Genomic DNA, 24,638 nt, shown 5'->3' on the forward strand with positions numbered 1-24,638 from the left:
CAGAGCCACCGTGCACAGGCATGTGCTTTTGAACCAGAAACAGCGGCAGAAGCGCCTGACCTGGGCTCTCAAAAAATTAGCATATTTCATCCGACCAATAAAAGAAAAGTGTTTTTAATACAAAAAAAGTCAACCTTCAAATAATTATGTTCAGTTAAGCACTCAATACTTGGTCGGGAATCCTTTTGCAGAAATGACTGCTTCAATGCGGCGTGGCATGGAGGCAATCAGCCTGTGGCACTGCTGAGGTGTTATGGAGGCCCAGGATGCTTCGATAGCGGCCTTAAGCTCATCCAGAGTGTTGGGTCTTGCGTCTCTCAACTTTCTCTTCACAATATCCCACAGATTCTCTATGGGGTTCAGAACAGGAGAGTTGGCAGGCCAATTGAGCACAGTAATACCATGGTCAGTAAACCATTTACCAGTGGTTTTGGCACTGTGAGCAGGTGCCAGGTCGTGCTGAAAAAACTGACGAAAAATCTTCATCTCCATAAAGCTTTTCAGCAGATGGAAGCATGAAGTGCTCCAAAATCTCCTGATAGCTAGCTGCATTGACCCTGCCCTTGATAAAACACAGTGGACCAACACCAGCAGCTGACATGGCACCCCAGACCATCACTGACTGTGGGTACTTGACACTGGACTTCAGGCATTTTGGCATTTCCTTCTCCCCAGTCTTCCTCCAGACTCTGGCACCTTGATTTCTGAATGACATGCAAAATTTGCTTTCATCCGAAAAAAAAGTACTTTGGACCACTGAGCAACAGTCCAGTGCTGCTTCTCTGTAGCCCAGGTCAGGCGCTTCTGCCGCCGTTTCTGGTTCAAAAGCACACGCCTGTGCACGGTGGGCTCTGGATGTTTCTACTCCAGACTCAGTCCACTGCTTCCGCAGGTCCCCCAAGGTCTGGAATCGGTCCTTCTCCACAATCTTCCTCAGGGTTCACCTCTTCTCGTTGTGCAGCGTTTTTTGCCACACTTTTTCCTTCCCACAGACTTCCCACTGAGGTGCCTTGATACAGCACTCTGGGAACAGCCTATTCGTTCAGAAATTTCTTTTTGTGTCTTACCCTCTCGCTTGAGGGTGTCGATGGCCTTCTGGGTTAACCTCTTACCCATGATTGCGGTTTTGAGTAATGAACCAGGCTGGGAGTTTTTAAAAGCCTCAGGAATCTTTTGCAGGTGTTTAGAGTTAATTAGTTGATTCAGATGATTAGGTTAATAGCTTGTTTAGAGAACCTTTTAATGATATGCTAATTTTTTGAGATAGGAATTTTGGGTTTTCATGAGCTGTATGTCAAAATCATCAGTATTAAAACAATAAAAGACCTGAAATATTTCAGTTGGTGTGCAATGAATCTAAAATATATGAAAGTTTAATTTGTATCATTACATTATGGAAAATAATGAACTTTTTCACAATATGCTAATTTTTTGAGAAGGACCTGTATAGTCAAATGTCAAAAAAGTTACTCGAATCAATGAACAGCACTAATAAAGCCCCATTCTTACAGATCATTAATTAAAAAAAGTTGGTTTAGGGTTTAATTACTCTTTAAGTAGCAAGAGGAATAAGTGACGTTAGACTAGTGTTTGATTAACCCTGTAAAGTCTGGCATATTAAATATTAGTCAAATAAATAAATAAATGGAACAGTTTATTGACCGTTGAAACGCGTCATCACAGTCCTGTGAAAAGGGTCCATACTGAACTCATACTCAAAGAGGAAAAACACTTTAAATAATTATTGCATATTAATAATAAATATGCAATTTGGTGCAGAGGCTATTATTTACATTTCCAAAAATACAACAAAAATACAACTATAACTTAATATGAATCATTAAATATTAATAGAAATTCAAGAAAGTCACACCTCACTCAAAGAGGCGCAAGAGTTCCTGAAGTGTACTGTATCAGACTGGCGCGAGACTTCCTTCCTGCCCAAACTTGACGTCACGAAGCGGAAGAGTTTCCACTTGTTTTCATGCTAATATGGCAGCGCCGTCGGGCGGAGGCGATACGGGTAAGTGCCGCTTTCTTTTGATTTTCGCCTGTTTTTCCCGATACATACATAACTCAAATGACCAGCAAAGTATAATGACTGACGCTTTAATGTGTATTAGAATACTACATACAATGTAAACTGGGAGTTTGCTCAGTGCCGTTAACTGTCACAGCACCGCTGTCTGAAATAGGTCTGTATACACACCGATCACCGGACGATCCGGCGCACAGAGCCACTGATCGTTAACGACAATGACACGAGCTAAACAAACAGATAAACCACAGTCGTCTTTGGCTGGATCCCAAAGTTAGTTGTCTACCCATACAACATTTCTGGGCATCGCTCGCGGTCCGACAGACTGTATGAGCGTCATGGGCGCGTTCCAAACAGCGTTTTTTTTCCAGAACACGCCGATGATGCCCAGAGATGCTGTCTTGGTAGGCAGCACCCTGTTTTTGAGACACAGCCTCTGTGCGCTTGTGTTGGCGGTGCGCGCGTGCCCGATACCGCGGTGTTATTGATTTCCAGAAGAGGTGACATAATCGTTTCAGTGCTGAACTGTTAGGAGGGGGGGAGTAAACACTCATCACAGACGGGTTGCTCTCGATTTAAAGGTAACGTTATAGTTCGCACGAACAAAACAAATAAAAACGTCATCTTTGTCGCTTAATTATATGTTGTCCCAAACCTGTATCTTCATTCTGTGGGACATTAAAACAGATGTTGGGCAGTGTAACAGCCTCAATCACTATTCACTTTCATTGCATCATCTTCCATATAATCCATATAATGAACGTGAATGCAAAAGCATCACATAAAGGTTTGAACCAACATGAGGGAGGGTGAATGATGACAGGGTTGTCATTTTTGGATGAACTGTCCATTTAAAATCCTGCTGCTGTATTAATGAAATAGGTCCTACGTTTGTGTCATGGGGTCAGATTGACCCCAAATTATATAATATTTATATATTAAGTGTGGGTGATAGGACCAAAATCTTGTTTCATAATGTGAGTAATTTTATTTCACATTGTTATTTTAAATGAAATATCACAATTATAATAAAATAAGAACAAATAAATAACAAACAATAGGACAAATAAATACAATAAAACAAAGACACAAATGCGTTAAAGGGTGCTTAAATTTTTTAGTAGGTTAGTCTAACAATAGGGTAGAAATTGAATAGAGTAGCCTAATCAATCAATTTTTTTCTTTTTTTTCTTTTTTCCAAAACTGTTTGTGTTCACTTAAGACGTAAGTGACTGTGTTCACATAAATACTTGCCAAGACAGGAGTTTTGAATTTTGGTTAATTTCATGGAAACCAATAAGGCTTGTTTTGACCCCAACACCATTGTAGACACATAATTTGTACAGGCTTTACAAAACACATCTCTCTGTAAAAACTTTGCATGCGCATTCATGACTGTAAATGAGAAAAAGTCACAAAATTTCAAGAATAAATATTTCAAATAGTGTTTCATGCAATTTAAATGTGGGTCAAATTGACCCAAACACACACACACACAAAAAGTTAAATACTTAAATAGGACCAGAAATGGATTTTGTTTCCAAGCTGCTTATTTTATCTATAATGCTCAAAATGCTGTCTAGGTAGGCAGCTCACTAGTTTTGCAAAATAGCCTGTATGTATTGTGTTTGTGTCAAGTGAGGATTTAAAGTCTTTTGTTTTATTAGAATTTTTAAACATGTGAACTGGTACTTAAATTGAGTTATTTATGATACATACTTGAGGGATTTAGCTTGAGTGAGTCTCTTTCTCCATTAGACAGCTCATGCATTGCACAATATTCTCTACAACAACAACACTAACCACCAAAAAAAAGAAAAAAAATGTGCTCAAAAATACACACACACCTCAGACACATCACAAAAAGCATTAAACAACTACACCACCTTCTTTTTTCTTTTAAGGTCACATCTGTTATTAAACCTGTGTATTGACATTTTGTACTTGAGTATATTTATTTGCATCCCCTACAAGTGTCTTTCCTCACGATTTTGTATTGTTTTTAATTGTTATTATTTCCAATATTTGAAGGCACTGGCAATGACCAGATAATTGCCTTGGGATCTGTACTTCTCAATAAGTGAGTATCATCTTATGTCTTCTTCCAGTGTTCACTGTGTTTGTTTTTGTTCATGACCTCTGTCAACTTGTCCCATCTCTCGCAGCTTCGTCTATGAACGAGTTCGTCGTTATGGGGACAGCGAAGCTGAAGTAACCCGAAGTCAGCTGGGTGGTGTTGAGCTGTGCGACCCCAACCATAAACGTCTAGGGCAGTGCTTACAGCAGATTGGAGATGAGCTGGATGGAAATGTGCAGCTGCAAAGGTAATGGATTGTGGATGACATCGCAACTGTTTGTGTACCAAGTCACCTGCTGTGCTCGGAAATACCCACTGGATGGCAACGTGCTGCAACTCATCCATACCTCTTCACTGTCATATTTGTTTAGTATGGTAAATGACCCTGCTCTTCAGCCAACCCAAGAAGTCTTCATGAAAGTGGCCCGAGAGATCTTCTCTGATGGGAAGTTCAACTGGGGCAGAGTGGTGGCGCTTTTCTACTTTGCGTGTCGGCTTGTCATCAAGGTGAAGAGCTACACAAGCTCAATATCATATCGGAATGCATCGGTTTGATGTTTTAAATATTTGTCTTATTTCTTATTCATGCACTCCTAGGCTATTACAAACAAGATTCGTGACATCATCAGAACCATCATAAGCTGGACTATGTCCTACATTCAGGAACACGTTATTAACTGGATCAGGGAACAGGGTGGATGGGTAAGTCTTGACAGTGACTTTCTTATACCATCACTTCCTTAAAATCATGTGAAACGTTGGGTGTCGATGTGATATTTTTACATGGGCCACAATGACCTTTACCAAATCCACTGATACCGCAATAAACAAGATGCCCAAAACAGCATTAGCATTTAACTTTTGTAATGTGAAGCAAAATATCCAGGCAGTACTGTAGACACACATCAAAGAACCCTGAAAAAAAATATATCATTGTTTTCCACGAAAATATTAAGCAGCACAACTGGTTTCAATATTGATATTAATGAGAAATGGTTTTTAAGCATCAAATCAGCATATTAGAATTATTTCAGAAGGGTCAAGTGACACTGAGCACCCATTTGACTTTATGTCAGGAGAAAAAAATAAATAATGGAATTTCTAAATTAACAATCCACGGTATCTTGTTAAAAAAAAATATAGTTAACTTTTTTTTTTTTTTTAATAACGTATGAACACTGACATCAATTCATGATTTCTTTTTACTTGGTGTTTATATCACATGACTCATTAAAATAAACTTTTAAACCATATGAGAATAAATTTTTAAGAACTTAACATGAAATTTTTGTTTTGTTTTTCTTCCGTTTAAAATATTTTTTCTTTATCATGGAAACATTCTGAAAATATAATTGAACGTAATACTTTCTGGTGAAATATTATGAAATCATTTTGTTTTGTTTTCTTTTTCCTTTTTTTAATGAAAGCTAAATTATGTGAGATTCTCTATATAAGAATACTCTCCCACTTTTGCCTTGTCAAATTTGCCTTTTTTTCTCCCTCAGGAGGGAATCCGCTCCTATTTCGGGACCCCGACATGGCAGACTATCGGCGTATTCCTGGCTGGGGTACTCACCACGGTGGTGGTGATCCGCAAAATGTGAAAAGACTGACAGGAGGGTGGAGAGCAAGAGAAGAGAGAGTTGAGACCATGAACAGAGCGTGAAACAGACCAGCAAAGAAGAACAGAAAGATGAGGAGGAAGAGAAAGGGATTTGTAGTAGAGAAATCGGCCTCAACTCAAAGAGCGAGAGGAGGAGAAAAGAGTGAGAGTCAAGCATGATGCAGCTGTCCCAAGCCACTCTTGTTACTGCTACGCCTGTGCTCTTTCTCATCTACAGCTTTAAACCTTGACAACATTTGCACTGAAATCAGAGATTAATGCATCAGAGTTCAGGTTTAGGCTTGATTTTAGCTATTTATTTTTAGTTTGGGCTTATGAGTGCCTAGGTTATATAAAAGACTGGATTGGTATTTGATTTAATTTATAGACATTGTCTCAATGCAGAAATTCTAAGTTAGGAGTCTCATATTCTCATTTTTTATTTTTGGTCGTAAATTGTGCACAATGACAGTCAAAATTGCATTTGGTAACAGTTAGCTTATAATAGCTTATAAATGGAAATATTATTATTATTATTATATATTATTTTTATTATATTATTTAAGTCATCTGAATGAGTAGGAATGGGCTCAGAATTTCTCCTCTTCCTAATTCCTCCTCGCCTTTCTGTGTTGAGTGTCTCCTGTAGTTCATCAGAATAGGGGCTACGAAATGTCTGTGAAGATGATTGTACTTGAAAGTACATGTTTAGCCTCTTTAGAGTTCATGAAATGTTTGTGCAGGCAACCAATCAGCACTGTGGTTGCGGTATGTGGGATTGTCTTAGTCAGCCAGGCCCTCCTGCTGTAGGACAGGGATGGACAATTCTAGTGACTCTTAAACACATTAAACGTCTCGGAGCCATGATGATCGTGGTTTTTTACAGAACCAAATATTTTCCTTTTAGAATAGTGGAGGACCTGTCTGACAATCTAATGACCTCAGATGCAGGTGCAGATTTGTTCCACATATGGGGACTTTGACGAAAAGCAGTTCGTTTGTCTTCAGCTGGTGCAAACATTCGGTCTTGCAGGACTTCTAGGCCGATTAGTTGAGCTTCTCCCCTCAGTTTTCTCAGTACTGTATTTTTACGATGGTTAGCCAGACCCACTATCCGAAATTTATATGCATTTGTTATATATATATACACACACACACGTTTTTTGGCTTTTGGTTGTTTGGGTACAATTTCATACTTTTTTTATTTTTGATTCTTTCGTTGACAGTGCCTTGGGCTTTTTATGATACTAGCCACCACTTTTTCATCTTTTTCTACATCTTTGAGCACCCTAAGGCAGTCTGTCTGCTGTGTGAGTTTGTTTTGTAAGATGTCAAATGAAACAATAAATTGTTTTTATGGATTTCAATATAAATGTGTGGTGTTTATTAAAATTTTCCACATTTTAAAATAATAGTAAAGGTTCAAAACTAAGAAATGAACATACAGGAATTATGCAGTGAATGATAAAAACTACTATTTACTAAATAAGACATAAATAAGTAGCTCAGCTTCCTCTGTTTGTTTTTCCTTTACTGTCCAGACCAACTCTTGGTTTAAAAATTTCTCCCAACCTCAAGAAAATCATTTGTCTGAAAAACTAATTGGAAGCATTTAAGCGTCAGCTTTTAGATAAAAATGTCTTCAAAATCATGAAAAAATTAAATAAAATCAGCTCGTGTTCAAACTTCTGATTGTACATAATACAGTATAATTATTAACTAAAACTATCTTTTTTTTTTATTAAAATAAAGCTAAAATAAAACAAGTAAACATTAGATAAAAAACGTAAATAACTTGAAACTAAAATTAGAAATGTTACTTTAACCACTAACTGACATAAGGCTATGTTACATAAGGCACTGATCTATATCAATTATAGACTGGTGGTTTAAGCTGAAATAGTAACATTTCTAACACTAAAACTTAAATAAAAATCTAAATAGAAATATTTTAAAAAAAAAAATTAATAAAATGACAAGCACATAAAATTACTAAAACCTGAACTAAACTTAAAATGAAGCTAAATATATATAAAATTATAGGAACAAATTGCATAATGCTTTAAATAATACTAAAATTGCACTGATGTAATGTGTCTGTTTTGAAGTGTTTGCCACCTTTCAGCTAAATAGTTGCTTCCAAAATGTTTGATTGGCATTCAAATGATTAATGCAACAAGATCTTCCATGTAATGTTTACAAAATTTATTGAAGGATTCTTTGAAACACAGTTAAAACATTCTAAGAGAGGAGATCAATGATTATTGCATCTTTATGTCCCAAATGCAAACCAAACTCACACAGTCTAAGAGAGGAGATCAATGATTATTGCATCTTTATGTCCCACAGGTAAACCATACTGACATTGAAAACTAATTCATAAGTGCTCAGGGTTTAAAGCATGTACTTGATCGGCAAATTACTCCATGAAGGCCCACAATGATCTTCACAACACAGCACAACAAAAGCAAATCTGCACAGTCAGTTAAACAACTTGAGAATACTAAGAATGTAAACCAATAATATGGCAATGGCTCAAAAGTTTGAAAGGTGAGAGGCACAGATGAAATTCATGAATACAAATTCAATGCAAAAGTATTTTGATTGGAACAGAATGCTGATTGGGGATGGAGAGATCAGCCTTTGGTCTCCAGCACCCCCTCTCGGATCCTCCAGCTCCATGGTAGTTTGCAGTTTGGGCCGAGCGTGCAGCAGTGGCTGTGTCTGTACTGATGATAGTGGCTGGAGTCAGGGGCCGGCACACAACGCAAAAACAGGCTGTTCTCTAGGACCTCTTTGTCATGGGGCACCAAGCAACCATCTTCTGTTTGCAGACTGAACACGTTCTCTGAGATCTACCCGAGAGAGAAGATATTATCCTCTAGCAAGCACCAAGAGTAATGCAAATAAAACAATGTGCTCTGCATAAACACACTATACACACACACACACACTGTTTACCTGATCGCTGATTCCTCTAGCAACGTGGCCTACTTTCACCCCGGGCGTCTCCCGAATGTGAAAGCATTTCCCGTCAAAGTCCCTGATATAAACATCCACCCCTGAAGAAACAAAGAACAGATGTCAGCATGGCACAAATAACCCTAATAAATCGTCATCTAAAAATATCTCATACCAAAGGCATGTGTGAATGGAAGTTCTTGTAGCTTAACTGTGTTACGTGCCAATGTCAAAAGCACTAGTTTATAAAACATGTACATGTTCCTAGACTTACTGTTAATAATATTAATAAAATTTTATTACTGCTAAAATATAAAAAATATTACAGACTATACACAATTGAGTAATTACTTGGAAAAAACTTTACCGCATGATATTTTCTTTGTTAAAAATATTTAAAAACTAGACTACATTTTAAAAGTTTGGGGTTAGCAAGAAGTGTTTTTTGGAAAGGATGCATTTAAGTGACTGTGAAACATTTGTAATGTTGTAAAAGATTTATATTTCAAATAAATACTGTTATGTGCTAGAAATTTCTATTCAAAGAATCCTGGAAAAAGTATCATGGTTTCCACCAAAACATTAATAATAATAAAATCAGCATATTTGATTGTTTTCTGAAGCATCATGTGACACTGAAGACTGGAGCAATGAGTGCTGGAATAATTTAGATTTTAAAATATATTCAAATAGAAAAAACTGTTATTTTAAATTGTAATAATATTTCAAAATATTGCAGTTTTTACTGCATTTTAGATCAAATAAATGCGGCCTTGAATATAGGAGACATTGAAAAAAAAACATTTAAAACTGACCCCAAACTTTTGAACAGTAGTGTAAATGCCATTTAAATAGTTTAAATAGCAGTTTTTAAATAGCAGACTTTAAATAGCAGTTTTTATTTTTTTGTTTTTTTTTCTGGGATATCGAGTATCACAAAATTTGACTGATGCTGGTATGGACTGCTAACAGTTTGGTATCGTGGCAACCCACTGTTTATGTAATGATGCTTAGATTCCTCTAAAGTAATCAGTTGTTGTTTACACACCGTCAAAGCAGCGGGGCGGGGGTTTATGCGGGGGGGCGAGCCAGTCCCTGCTGAAGCTCTGCCCATCTTGTTGGCTATTGTAAGAAAACACGCCTGAGCTTAGGTCATCGCCAAGACCGTCTGAAAAACGTCCTGAATCCTGGAGGAGAGAAAAAAAAGTCTTTGTATTTCAAATAAGTTGAAATTGGTTAAACTGAGATGCTTGACTAGCAAACAACAGGTGATGGTTGTCAAGAAGTTAACCACCACTCTTAATGTCCTTATAATGTATTTACTAGACATGCATCAGGTTATGGGGAATTACAGGCTGCTTCATATTCAGCATTCTGAACTTGATGCTCGAGTTTGTTTACCTTCTTGTCAAAGTTTTCTCTAGCGGAAGGGCAGTCGCTACAGATACAAGAGAGCAGCTGCTCCTGTAGCTCAGCAGAATGAGGCAGGGAAAGACTGCTCAGGTAGAAATCTGCAGAGAGAGCGAGACAAGTGTTACAAGCTACAGTTCAGATGGCTGTAAACACAAGACTGGATACTGACCAGCAGCTGCTAAGTTTGGGATATGGAAAACAAAAATGCTTAATGAAGACACCAAAATGCAAATAATATTTATAAAACATATATGCTCACTTGAGGTGGATACAATTTTATGTGCATAAACACACATTTAACAAATAAAATCCTACAATATCTCAAATAATGTTTATTCTACATTATCTTTCAGAAGTTTGGGGTTCGTAAGATTTATTCTCATAGAAATCTCTTATGCTCATCGAGGCTGTATTTATTTGTTCAAAAATACAATAAAAATTCTGAAATTCTATTTGAATATAGTTTAAAATATAATTTATTCCTGTGATGAAAAGCTGAATTTTCAGCATTACTCCAGAATTCAGTGTCACATGATCTTTCAGAAATCATTCTGATATGAACAAGAAACATTTCTCATTATTATCTATGTCAAAAATAGTTGTACTGTTTAATATTTTAGTGGAAAGTGATACTTTTTTGCATGATCTTTTCAGGATGTTATTTTGTAACATTATAATTGTCTTTACTGTAACTTTTGGTCAATTAAACCGTTCTTTGCTGAATAAAACTGTAAAAAAAAATTTAAATCTTACTGACCCAAACTTTGTACAGTAGTGTATTTAATAAAAGAAGTGAAGTGGCTTCAAATTCCATTTCTATTATTTTGTACCAATTGATGTCAGATGTTGGCTGACCTTTCTCCAGTCTCCTCAGCTCTTGTTCCGGCTCCGGCTCGGTCTTATTGATGATCCGTGGCTCAGGTGAAGTGTTTTGAATGTGGAGCAGTGACTTCGGAGGACAGTGGTCATCGTTTCTTGTCTCCTCTGTCTGTTTCCTCTCTTTTAACTTTTCTGGCTTCTCATTACGTTCCCCATCACCTGCTTTCCTCTTGTGCTCCGAGCTCATCCACTGCAGCTCAGAGGTATCAGAGGACGTGGTGTGGGGGGATGTGGTGGGTGTGGCTGAATAAGTGGGGTCTGGATTCTCTGGCTTCCCCAGTGGCTTCTGATAGGGTCCTCCTCTTGCGCGGCTGTGAAGTCCCCCGACTGCAAATAAATAGATTTTTTTTTTAATTGCATAAAATTTTATATACAGGCATTTGTATATGTTTCATGATTATTTATTGTTACCTTCTTTAAGTGCTTTGGCAGTTTTAACAAAAAGTTCTTTGGCAGAAGCTCGTTTGATTGGATCTTTCTGCAGTCCTGCTTTTATGACATCTGCTGTAAAGGAGCTGCAGTCACATGGAATTTCCCTCAGTGGCGGAGGCTCTTCTGCTATCTGTCACCAGACAAACACAAACAATACTTCTTACGTGTTTGGTGAATGCACACAAAACATTAAATAAAATCAAATGTGACTTTAAAAGTGGGAAGGGCTTATTTAAACAGTTTCCAATCGTGGCTTACCTTGAGGAAGAGTGGGCGGGAATAGTAGCGGGTCCACGGATGACAGCCGTTGAGCATGTGCAGAAGCATACAGCAGCTGCTCCAGATGTCTGCTTTTGAAGAGCGCGGCTCATTGAGCAACACCTCAGGTGCCATATGAGTTTCTGTGCCTTTCAGACCTTAACGCATACAGAATCAGTTTGTTATGTGTCCATGTTCACTTCAAATATGTGTTTGAGGCTCTAATGAAATGTACTTACTCTTACAATAACTAAGCCCTTGTTTGTCCAATCTCTCTGAGCATCCAAAGTCACACAGGAATGCATCTTTCCCATCTTCCGACAGCAAAATGTTATCAGCTACAAACATGAAAACACAAAGTTAGCTTTTAAAATGTAACTGTTGTACAAATCACTTGTGTCTGCCTGCATCCATTGGCCATTATAGTCAACAGCAAACTGAAATATGATTAAATCCCCAACATGATGTACACTATCGTTCAAACATCTGGCATCAATAAGATTTATTTATTTATTTTAAGAAATTAATACTTTTATTCAACAAGGACACATTAAATTAATCAAAAGTGACTACAAAATATTTATATTTCAAAAAAATGCTGTTCTTTTAAACGTTCTACTCAAAGCATCCTTTAAAAAGTATCATGGTTTACACCAAAATATTAAGCAGTACAACTGTTTTCAATATTGATAATAATATGCAATGTTTCTAGAGCAGCAAATCAGTATATTAGAGTGATTTCTGAAGAAGCATGTGACACTTAAGACTGGAGTAATGACTGTTGAAAATTCAGTTTTGCATCACAGAAATAAATTACACTTTAAAATATATTAAAATAGAAAACAGTTACTTTAAACTTATCACACATCATTATACTTTTAATTTATTTTTGATCAAATAAATGCATAATTGTTGTGCAAAAGAAACTTCTTTTTAAAAAGATTAAAAAAATATATATCAACCCGAAGCTTTTGAATAGTAGACACAAGTAGTGTATTTGAGTGAATCAAGGTATTCAAATACAATATGCAATAATGTTAAATCATGCTAAATAAGACTAGCAATGTGTATTTACAAAATAAATATGTTTGTCAGTGGGCACATCTCTTCCCATAAGTCTCTGCTCTAGAAGTGGTGATTGGCCGGTTCCAGGAAAAGTTAAAATTGGAGTGTGTGAGACTTTCAGTTTCTACATTGCAAACCACAACTTGTCAACTGAAGAAAAAAAAAAGAAAAAAAGAAGAAAAACACTAGATTAAATGACTGATAATCTGACTATTTGGACAGCAGATGGCGCTGTAGATGGTTTTAGTAGAAAGGTTTGTTTTACTGCTTGCTGGAATTGAACTGCCCTTTATCAATCTGAATGGTTTATAAAGACATGAAGCTGCTCATTTAATCTCTTGTGTCCGTCTGCATAATATATGGTCAGTTCTTCGGTCCGTGTCTAGTTTCTTTCTCTCGATCTCTCCGTCTCCTCTCCCTCCCCCCTCATCTGAACCACATGAGTCACACTGTGGGAAATTCCCAGCCCCGCTTGCTCACATTGTACTCTGATCTCCTCTCTCTCACCCCAGGTGCTGTTCATCTCACCCTTTTCCCCGGAAAAACAACTAAAGCCAGCCACAAAACACAGCATTAGAATAAACTTCCTCAGCAGCAAATCTGTAGTTCTTCAAATTGCTTATGGCTCTATGTAACACTTTTGTTTAAAAATGTATCATTTGCTTACAGCATTTTCTGTAGTAAATTTGAAAAGACCCAATTCATAAGGCAATTTTATTGCACATATATTACTCTTTTTATAGCTCAGGAGGCATGGAGTCCACCAGTACACAGTGTTATTTTTGTATTATTTTTACAAAATTATAGTTTTTTTTTTTCATATTATGAATTAGCTCATTTCATTTTTATTAGCTAATTTTCATTTTTTTTTTTTCAGTTTTCATTTTCATTTTAGTTATTTTATTATGTGCTTCTGTCAATGTTATTGGATTTTTTTTATTTTTATATTTCTACATTTTAGTTTTAGTTTGAAATTACAAGGGTCATTTTATTTAACAAAAAAAATCTACATCTCAACTGCTGTTTAGAAGAAACAATTGCGATATTAATCTCACTTGTGATTTTTCCATGTTCCACATAAATAACGTGGAGACATTAAATGTCAATATCATGTCATCCTTCCACACAAATTAAATCGAGACCGTCTAGATTAGTGAAGAGAGGACAGAACAAACGCTCAAGCTTTTTGACTTTTGACGTTTAAGACTCCACATAGCTTAAACCCTTCCAACCAATTAAATGCTTCAGTGGCCTTTTTTAGCTATCCAGCCCACACTCTGGATATACCTTTGATGTCCAGGTGAAGGACGCGCTTCCTATGCAGGTGGTTTAGTGCCCCCAGTACTTGCTGAAGGTAGTGCAGGGACAGATCCTCTGGCAGGCGGCCTCGCTCCTCCAACAGCTGTCCTAAAGAACCTGAAGAGAGTGCAAAGTCAAACATTCCCATCCATCATCACAAACGAAGAGGTTGTGTGTCTACGAAGGCGCTTCTGAACACTTACTGGATTTAAGGTCCATGAAAAGGATGATGGAAGGACCTTCACGCACCACACCAAAGAGTTCCACCACCTGAGGAGACTGCAGGGCACTCCACGAGCCCACCTCCTCACAGCTGAAACTCACCAGTGGCACCTGAAAACACACACACACACACACACGAGCATCCACACATCAATGACAGTAATCTGCATTTGAATACCAGCAGTGCCATCAGCCAGAACGATAAGATGGACACAAAGGAGGGCATAAATACCTTTTTGGCAGCACACATGAAGCCGGTGCCTTTGTCTTTGATGGTGTAGACTTCTCCGAAGGAGCCCTGCTTGAGGAATCTACAGCGTTCATACTCCCGTCCCTCTCTGTACTCATAATTCACTGGCTGTAGCCCCTAAAAAAGGGATGCAAGATGTTGATGTCAAATGATGCTATGGATGTTAAAAGTTAAATTCTTGAAAAAGTAAAACAACTTATAATTATGCAGTAAATATTTATCCATCTTACATAATGTACCGTATAACATTGTGATGGCTAAATGAACTATTTTAGTGCTTTATTTTAATATTTTTTAACAAATTACATTAGATTTATGGTATCTATCATGTTTATCGTTATACGACATAATTTCAATACTGATGCATCTTTATTACTTAATTGGTAAAAGGTTCTACAGAACTACTGAAAATGTCATAATTCAGAGCACATGACCAGCACAGTAAGTGTGTGAAGATGTTTTTTACTGTTTGCTTATTTCTATTTGCAAGGAAACTCCCTAAGCAGAACTAGGCTGATGAGGTAAACACGAAACCCCACAGAAAGCAAGAAAAACAGGAAATTGATAACCACAAGTTAGCTTGGGCTATGTGTGTTTCTCACTCTCTCTCTCTCTTCCTCTCTGTATTAGTAAGCCTATGTTGTCTTTATCTGCATTGACTTTCTAGAGGATTCAGGTTGTGTGTGCCTGTATGACTTTTAGGTTGTATACTTGTATGTAAATTTGTATCTTTGCATGCAAGACAACACATCTATGCATCATGCTCTTTCGGTATGAGTTCATACATGGGTCAATTTCAACATGCGTCAACGTCATGTGCTTTAAATGCCATTTTAAATCACCTCTTTGAACAGGATCCCTTCATTCTTGTCGCTCTCCTCTCTTTCGTCCTCATCCCTCTCCCTCTCCTCTCTCATCACATCTTTGACAAAGCCGTATGCAAAGCAGCAACCTTCAGTTGTAACAAAGTTCCTCAGGGCCGTATAAACCAGAGAGCATTCAGTCTCACTTCTCAGGGGAGAATCTCCGAAGCTCTGGCAGGAGGAGAGGCTCTGTAAGGAGGTCCGCTGGGGCTCCCACTGATAAGAGTCTGACGGGCCCTCTGTTTCCTGCACAGACACCCTCTCCGTGCTGAGGCCACTGCTGCTGTATGTAGCATTATTGATACTGCTGCTGATGCACACAGGATCTATAACCTGAAACAACGGGACACAACAAAGTTGATTGGACTATTAGAGAGAAAGACATTGAAAAGCACTGTATAAAATCAATGCAGATAACAGGAAAAATTCAATTTGGACCTGTAAATATGTCCCTTAGGTAAAATGCATCAAGCCTCTAGGGAGAGCTAAAAACAAGCTTTGTTTGACTCAATCTTTAGCTAATCACTCAGTTCAATCTGGGACATAATATAAACACAGCTGAGACAACAGTCAGTTTAAAATCAACGGATAGTGCACTTTGGCTGACAAATCCTTTTTATTGTTCATAACTGGGAAAAAATGTTCTAAAAGCAATTCCAATGATATCGCTCCTCTGTGGAATATATCTTCTATTAAATTCAACCTGATCTGATTGATGCCCTCCCCTCCGCTCAGCTCTATGACAATCACAGCAATTAATTCGGTCTAACCTGAATCAGAGATGATGAATGGAACTCGCCGCTGTCCTGTTCTGGCACTCCGGTGACTTGCACAGACTCGCTCGCTCGGCTGTCCTTCTCACCCCGTTTTCGCCGATGTTTCTTATGCCGCTTCTTCCTGGGCCGACTGCGAGAAAAAGCGCCAAGAAGCGACTGGGAGGAGATGCTAAAATGCGACCCATTTTGAGGTGAAAAAGAATGCATGAAAACATAAGTAAGTTGCAGTGATATATTAAAGAGAACATAATGAAACATGCGTTTGTGTGACAGTCATATAAGACTTTACCTGCCATTGGGACAAAACTCCTGTGAATCCTGAGACTCACCTGTGGAAAAGGGAAACAATTTAGCCCAAATTTATATTTGGATGAGAAATCATCATGAGATGACTCTGTTTGAGTCTGTTTAAATCAGTACTTACACTCTGCTTGTGCAATAATGGATTGTTTCTCCGTCCTGTGTGTCCACTCATAATTGGCAGTTCCTTTACACATGACATTCCTGAAGTAGTTTTGGAAGATACTCAGGTGATCTATTTTGTCCAGCTCTCCTCCTTTGCTCTCTGTGCGAGAGGCCGGGCTCGAGCCGGGGCAGTTTAGAACTTTATTATCTCTTTGGGTCATGTGGGAGAACGGGACAGTGGAGTTCAAAGGTCGCTGCATCTTGAAATTCTACAAAACACATAAAAAGGTCAATACATCAGTTCAGTCTCATATTGCTTATAATACAGAAGTAACATTGGATGTGTGTCACTAAACCTCACAGTGCTTAATAAATATGATCCGTCATTCTCTTTTTGTCTCAAGCACACACACAGCCTGATCGAAACCGCTTTGTGGATAAAAATCCCACACACCTGTCCTGACTGACTTACTGGTGGTCATGCTAACTGGCAGGGGGGAGTATTTTCTTTCAAATACAAATTCATTAAATCTAACATCTAACAGTCACAAATCACAAACCCTGAACCTTCTAAATAATAAATGCAACAGAGGACACTGCTCTCAGTGTTTTCTGTCAACACAAAGACTCTATTCTTCACATTAACACTTCCTGCTCCTCAAGGTTGATCTATGGTGCGGGAGGAGTCGCTGAGGGCGAAACATGAGCCTTCTGCTTATCATAATGAAGGCGGGCCCTGTGCGGATCACACCACTTTGGCACTGTTTGACAGGATGTTGTTGTACAACCCACATTAATGTAAGCTAACCAGTCTGACTATAAGGACTCATTCTAGTACTGGAAATGTCCTAATTTAGAACATCATATGAAAGTATTATCTCTGAGGAATTATAGAAGTAAGCTTGTTATCATCAACCTAACATCAATGACTACTTCTCACTACTTCATTGTGGGTATATGTGGGAGGTAAACGTATCAAGAAGATCTTTTTCCTTGTTTGACTGGTTTATGATATATTTTGAAATCAAATTCTTTAGAAGGTGTGGTTCAAATTTTTCTTCTACTTCCTCATTGTTTTGAAATACAGTAATGCTTTTTTTTTAATGGAACTTAGTATGTGTGAGAAATAATAGTTGTGCCTTAAGCATTAAACATAAAACACCTTAAGGCTGGAACACACTAGACAACTTTTGTCCCGATTTACAATCTGGAGAAGTTGACGCTAGTTGCTGAAGTCAGAGCCAGTCTGCAGATTTTGTTAGTTGCCAGACTTCATAGAAAATCACACAGTTTATGATGATCACAGACGGCATAGTGGCCAAGAGCACCTTTGCAACCACACTAGCATCCGCCCACATCACTCTAGCATTGCAAACAACCACCACATTTTCTTCTGTCTAGCTTTTATAACTGCGCAATCACTTAGATAGGTAATATTGCGTTTATAAAATGATTCAAATATGCAAACTGAAAAATACTTATTCCTAAAGGCTTTTAATGATATGAACACTCTCAAATCTGACCAAGCAAGTCTTTTTCTTCTGTGGAGCTGGAAAGATCTGCACAGCCTGGAGAAACTCTGCAAAGTCTCACGCAGTTACAGCATGTTGCATCAGTGAGCCTTTATATGACCCCAGTTAATCTGTCCCACACTCCCCCTTTCCCTCTCTCTCTCTTATACCTCTACACTAAGAGAAAACAGGCCTCCATCTAAAACCAACATCATCCGTGTAGATGCTGCCAAACCCTTACTGGCCACAAGGAGCCAAATCCTCCATTTTAATAACTAATGGAGAAGCTGTTACATCATCAAAATGACTTCAGAGAGCACTCACAGCACTGTGGGAAGATAAAACTCCATCTGACAGCAATCCATACATGAGCAATGGAAAAATGTTGCAAGAAAGTCATGCAGTCGAGTAGCCTGTAGTTCCTCACACTGAGAGCGGTTTCACACAGCATGATCACATGAGACCGGCAGTCAGCTCACTGTCCTTTCCATTACAGTACAGCCATCTGCATTCAATGATGATTAGCAAAAACTCACCCGTTTTAATCAGGCTCACAAGAAAAAGCAAAAGAGAGAGGAGAAAACATACCGCTTTTTTAAATACAGCTTCAAATGCACCGAGCAAAGCGTGCGAGATCAAACAGTCGTTTACTAACACTATCACAGCCGGTCCCTCCTCTCTCTCTTTTAGTCAGCTACACTTGTCTCTAACGATTGATCCTGCTGGCGCGCTGCCATGTTGAGAGTGGCTGCGCTCTGATTGGATAGAGCTGATTTACGGGAAATCCATCTCCATTTCCCCTCTCTGCGCTGCCCTCCTCCTCCTCCTCCTCTCAGTAACTTCACCTGCCTGAAAGCCTGTCGTTCTTTAACTGAACTTTCTCTTTTACAATTAGATCCACCTCAAATCCTTAGTTTCCATTTATGTGTGTCTATGTTTTTGGCAGTTATCATCTGGCAGTTATCATCTCATAGTTCACCAAATTAATATTCTGTCATCTTTTACTCACCCTCATGTCATTCCAAACCTGCATGACTTTCTTTCTTTCTTTGTGGACAATAAAAGATATTTTGAGAAACCAGTGTTCTTTAAAATATCTTTTATGTTTCAGAGAAAAGGTAAAATCATAGGTCTCAGAACTACATGAGGGTGAGTAAATGATGACAGAATTTTCATTTTTGGGTGAACTAACCCTTTTTTTTTTACTAATTCTTCCTTGCAGGAATGCAGACATCGCTCAACCAAATATTAACAGCTTTTCCTGGTAAGCAGTGGCGTTTAAAATGTCCAATTTATACGTTGAGGTGATGAAGACCTCATCAAATTGAGAAAGGTCAGATCTCGCTCATCTACTGATGGCTTACCTCACAATTCGCTGACGTCAAGTCAGTCACTTGTCAGTGGATTTCCATATCTAAGCCTACATCCAAAATGCTGTCGTAATATCCTACTCAATGCGCAAATAACTGAAGCCCAAAGTGTACTTTGGTTTTTACATGTACACACTAGAGCATGCATATAGTGCAAAGTAATAAGAAGTTATCCAGTTATAAAAGTTGCTGATGACATTGAAAAGAAGCATTAGGGCCACGATTATCACAAAATTTATGCAATAAAAAAAAATAGCAGCTAAAAAAGACTTTTGTCCTTAAATGACTTCTATGTATGTGCACCTAACAGATTCACGCCATGCTTGTTTTTTTTATAACTGGTTTGACTGCTTCACTGAATAGTTTTCAAGTTAGAAATAACTTCGTCAGCTAAAAGGTATGTCAAAACAACAAACAACCTCATTGCATCACTATTTTATCTTTGAAGGAAATGGAGCTGAAACATTTTTATGACATCAAACATTTTTAGAAGATATGCTACCATTCAAAATACCATTCAAAAAAGAAATTAATAATTCTATTCAGCAAGGATGCATTTAATTGATCAAAAGTGACAGTGGAGACATGTATTATGTCACAAACTATTTCTGTTTAAAATGCTGTTCTTTTGAACTTTCTATTCATCAAAGAATCCTTAAAAAATGTATTACGGTTTCCGCTAAAATATTTTGCACAACAACTGTTTTCAACATTCATAATAATAGGAAATGTTTCTTGAGCTCCGAAGCAGCATATTAGACTGATTTCTGAAGGATGATGGGAAACAGACATGTTTTTTTTACTGCATTTTTGATCAAATAAATGCAGCCTAGTGAGCATAAGAGACTTCTTTCAAAAACATCTTACCGACCCTTACATTTAAATAGTAGTGTATTATTCACATATATGTATATTACTCAAAGCCACAACTTAAAGCCAATTTCACCCTGCAAACGTTTTCTAGGCACATTTGTCACAGTCAATTAATGTTCAGGCTACTACAGAACGGGAGTTTAGCCGCACCCTGCATCTGTCATTTCTAATTAACAGTTCAGGGAAATGGTGCGGTTTGGCTTGTAACGCTCAGACAAAAACTCGTTATTAGATGTAGTTTTTCATCAACGCATCAAAAACTCACAGCCTGCAATTATCAACTAGTTAAGAAAAAATAAAAAGTAGACATGCAAGTTCTGCTTTTTTTCTTTTTTTTCTTTTTTTTTTAAATGTCGAAAGTTTTTTGCAGAAGTGAGAACACACAGCTACAGGCAGATGAGGAAGAAAGCAAAAAAATGACAGACAGTGGATTCAACGATCTATCTATGGTATACAGAAATGTGGATGTTTTGGGCATCTGAAAGAGGAACATTGTGGTATTGAGGCCAGGGAGAGGGCCGAGAAGGAAAACACACATGCTAAGAGGTATAAGTGCAGCCTTTTACCACTGAAGTGTGTGACAAAAAACATTGGTTTAACCAAAGGGAATGTCCACATCACAATGACTATGTGTGTGTGTTTGTAAGACCAGACATTAGGTAATTACAGACTCTTTATCACTTCATAGACAAAAGTGGAAAAACAGTGGTTTTGTTGGAAAAGGTGACACTTGGGTCTGTGTGTGTGTGTGTGTGTGTGTTTTGTATAGGATGCTTTTACACATATAAATGTTATATATCAATTACTAAACTGCTGCCTTTTCACTTTCAAAAAGACTTGAAAGTGCAAACTGGTTAAAGCATGAAAACCAACTCAAGACACTACAGGTGAATAGGGTAATGTTAATAAATATCACCCTACTTTCCCAGTTAATTAAATCACATCACATTAAGATATTAAGCTTTGTATTACAAGTTTTCTGAAATGTTATGTTTACATATGCAAATTAGGAAATGTCTTATTAAAAGTGCACTAATTTGCACACATTTCCAGAAGAGAAACAGAAAATTGGATAAATCAAGGTTCAACGTTCCTGATTAATTCTGTTGATATGTTAGATCCATCACTCCATAAATCAGAAAATACTGTCAAAAGCCAGGAAATAAAAAAAATCACTATGTTTTTAAGAAGGAAATTTCATATAAATCAGGCAAATTATATATGAACAACCAGCTCGGAATAAAGATAGGAATAAAACTGTAATGTTCGGTGCTACTGAAGTGGAGATTTCTGCCTTCTGCATGAGGAAAAAGAAAAGAAAAAAAAAAAAAAAACATTTTAAGAAAAATGCCTTTCAAGATATCCATTGTAACTGAAATTTACGGATGCAAATATATTAAATATAATAAATTAAACACTTAAATGTGTATTTTGGATCTTTGCTTTCTGCTAGTCTGAACAAAACAGCTTCAAACTAAAAACAAAAAAATAGTTTTGCCTATAATACCATGCCTTGAAAGAAAACAGACTGAAACACACACACACACACACACACACACACACTAAGACTTTTTAGGCAGTGACTCATCCACGCCCCCACACATGAACAAGATGCTTTTGGCCTGAGTAAGTCCTGCTCTATAAAGTCTCAACTCAGGGACCGGAGGCCACTGCAAACAGACCCCCTGAATACCTGTCAGGGGCCCCTCCGCACATTTCTCGCCAAGAGACACACAAAACATAAACGGATGTTGCTATGAGACACTACTTCCATCGCATCACATAAAAAGCTTTCAAGGATAGACATTAAACACGTAATAATAGACTTTTGCTCTTATGTATGAACTGTATATGAGGGGATATGGACTGTACTGTACTGCACACGCACGCTCGCACACTCAAGATAACTGTTTAAGACTGAATATATGATGTTTGTTTAATTAATGTCATATAATATGGATAGTCTTACATATTACACGTCATGTCTAAGAGATTTGTGCACGAAAAACCTTTTCGCAACGACTTTATTACTTAATTAGCTTTTAGACATTTATATCAACAGTCTTTTGAAAGTTCGTGAGTTTTTGCATAAGGTGAAGCGCTAAAACATTTTTAAACGAAGAAAGGCAGAAGCGTTTAACTCAGCGCCGGCGCTGTGGTGGGGCATTCGAGGGCCGTGCCCCCCCTAGCGGTCATTGATGCCCCTCCTACAGGCCATGGCGTGGCCCCAAAAAATATCCCTTTTAGTTATTATTTTAATATTAAATGTTCAAACTGTAACTTAAATTAAATAAAAAAAAAAAAAATGGGGAAAATGCATAATTTGGTTGTTCATGGCACGTTACTAGGCTTCGTCATGGTGAATGTTTATTGGTCGCCGAGTAAACTTGTTACATTTGATTTGCAGCACGCACAAAAATCCATTTCAAGTTGAAAAACAGTTTGTCCGTCTATATTATAGACAGTTATTAGCAACTAAATAAAAAAAAATCTAAAAAAAAAAAAAAAAATGTGGATTTACGAAAATGGTTTAGACCGCCGCAGCCTCGTCAATCAGCAGACTTAGATACTCCGGCCACGACCACCAGTACTACGGTCTATGAGAGCCGAGCTGGCCCTTCTTCTGCGAATGCTAGCTCCGGACAACCGCCAAAAGATTTAATACGCAGACATTTGCATCAAAAAAACCTACTCTGATGGGGACATTTTATCATTTTTTTTGGTCAGTCTAATCTAAAGGCCTTTGCGATGTTAAATTGTGAACATCTATTTATTTTTTTTGGCGGTTTTTTGTAAAGCTTCAAACTGATTCAGTGTTTTATTTTTGTCGTCGTAATTTGTTAATTATTTAAGTATAAAAAATATATTGCTATTTATTGTAGGCCTATTTTAGGTTTTTTTATTTAGCCTATATTATATTTATATTATTATTTTCTGTCCTGTTCTGTTGTTAAGGCTATCTGTTCTGGGCCGGGTTTCCCGATAACGATGTAGCCTAGCCTATCTTAGCTCTTAAAAAGCGCTCTCTACGTGCAAGGTTATAAACATTAGCCGCAATTCCTAGCGCTTTTCCCAAAAATGTAGGCTACTGAACTCGTAGAACGCGAGAATAGGCTACGAGTCGCTGTCCATTCGCAAAGTGCTAAACTAGGCTATACTAACCTTATATGGAATCGTATTCTGAACGTTTTAATTAACAGTCGTCATCTGTTGTGTATTAGGAATCAAGACAGGTAAAAATAAAATAAAAAAAAATTATATAATGACATTCTTGTAAATAATAAAAAACTCCATAATCACAGGAAGAAGGAGGCGGCAACCGGCGAACATTCAAATAAAACTTTAATTACCAAATAAAGATAAAACAGCGCGACAGCCCCTCACGGTCGACTGTCGCGCACAACAAAAACCAAACACAAAATAAAACCCAGGCCTGGTCCTCTCTCGTCCTTCACTGTCGTCGCTCCTCATTTGTATCCTTCCGATCTCCTCCGTGGGAATCGAGACAGGTGAGTGGAGCAGGTGTCGCTCATTTCCCAATCACTCCACCGGCCTCGCTCCGTTCCCACGGCTCTCGGCCCCCGCCCCACTCGTCACAATTCTATATAGATAGATCATTGGAGCTAACATTCTAGGGTAGAATGTCATTCTATAAAGATCATTGGAGCTAACTGACTCTTGCCGTATCCGGTCGGCAAAACAGCAAATTTCAGCGCTGTCTTCTGTTCCTCTTTTAGATAAAAAAACCCAAGTCTAAATCGTTTCATTGTCATTCTATATAGATCTTTCAGATTTAGGTCTGGATTTCCATGCTACTATGATGTTGCCAATGCGTCAAAAAATATTTATCAAACGACAGTGCCCCCCCGCCGATGATCCAATGCCCCTCCAGTAGATCTGCTCCAAAACCAACACAGGTTTAACTTCCTTCTCCGTGCCTCCGCCATTTCGGACAAAATCAAGAGAGAAACTCCTCCGAGACAGACTTCGGTGAATTCACCGGTGTGTCTATTGAAGACAGGCGCTCGTGACGGACACTGTAAGGGTGATTCAGTAAAATTAAGGGGACTTACCTTGATTGTGTTAAATAAGACAGGAGAACGGACTTGTGTCGGACTGTGTCGAGCTCTTCTGATCGCTTGAGACAGGAAGACGAAGGATGCGTGTCAAAACCTAGTACGCTGCCTACATAGACAGCATGTTTAGGCATCACATACGCGTTCACGCGGCTGTCTAGATAGACAGCTCACTAGATTTTCAGACACACGAATGTGACATCACGGCTGAAGATTCATTTTGAAAGTAAAGTTTTCTGAAAGCAGAGCTGAGGTAGACGTTAAATT

General features: G+C 37.9%; 2 protein-coding genes across 6 annotated transcripts; one reads left to right on the forward strand and one right to left on the reverse strand.

The window, feature by feature from the left end:
- Positions 1 to 1,911: 1,911 nt before the first annotated feature.
- On the forward strand, positions 1,912 to 7,091 carry LOC109077429 (apoptosis regulator BAX-like). Its single transcript, XM_019093006.2, has 6 exons — positions 1,912 to 2,023; positions 4,070 to 4,118; positions 4,204 to 4,362; positions 4,487 to 4,622; positions 4,713 to 4,817; positions 5,621 to 7,091. The coding sequence occupies exons 1-6, from the start codon at positions 1,993 to 1,995 to the stop codon at positions 5,717 to 5,719; spliced, it is 579 nt and encodes a 192-aa protein (XP_018948551.1). The 5' UTR covers positions 1,912 to 1,992; the 3' UTR covers positions 5,720 to 7,091.
- Positions 7,092 to 7,908: 817 nt separating this feature from the next.
- Positions 7,909 to 24,497, reverse strand: LOC109077428 (mitogen-activated protein kinase kinase kinase 14-like). 5 transcript variants are annotated; one of them, XR_006154479.1, is made up of 18 exons: positions 18,641 to 19,574; positions 18,377 to 18,557; positions 16,561 to 16,810; positions 16,426 to 16,465; positions 16,131 to 16,305; positions 15,340 to 15,693; positions 14,480 to 14,614; positions 14,229 to 14,358; positions 14,014 to 14,142; positions 11,901 to 11,999; positions 11,662 to 11,819; positions 11,383 to 11,533; positions 10,948 to 11,298; positions 10,081 to 10,190; positions 9,728 to 9,866; positions 8,680 to 8,780; positions 8,059 to 8,573; positions 7,909 to 7,994 (listed from the first exon to the last, which is right to left on the reverse strand). XR_006154479.1 is itself a non-coding variant. In XM_042721829.1 (17 exons), the coding sequence occupies exons 2-17, from the start codon at positions 18,419 to 18,421 to the stop codon at positions 8,355 to 8,357; spliced, it is 2,586 nt and encodes an 861-aa protein (XP_042577763.1). In that variant the 5' UTR covers positions 18,422 to 18,557; positions 18,641 to 19,574; the 3' UTR covers positions 8,040 to 8,354. The 5 variants fall into 5 exon arrangements, 4 of the variants coding, with proteins under 4 accessions (XP_042577763.1, XP_042577779.1, XP_042577783.1 ...); XM_042721829.1 differs by lacking the exon at positions 7,909 to 7,994 and having other exon boundaries at positions 8,040 to 8,573; XM_042721845.1 differs by lacking the exons at positions 7,909 to 7,994; positions 18,377 to 18,557; positions 18,641 to 19,574 and adding an exon at positions 24,369 to 24,497 and having other exon boundaries at positions 8,040 to 8,573.
- Between the last annotated feature and the right edge of the window lie 141 nt (positions 24,498 to 24,638).

Source organism: Cyprinus carpio, chromosome A3, assembly GCF_018340385.1.
Source record: "Cyprinus carpio isolate SPL01 chromosome A3, ASM1834038v1, whole genome shotgun sequence".
NCBI classification, from domain to species: domain Eukaryota; kingdom Metazoa; phylum Chordata; class Actinopteri; order Cypriniformes; family Cyprinidae; genus Cyprinus; species Cyprinus carpio.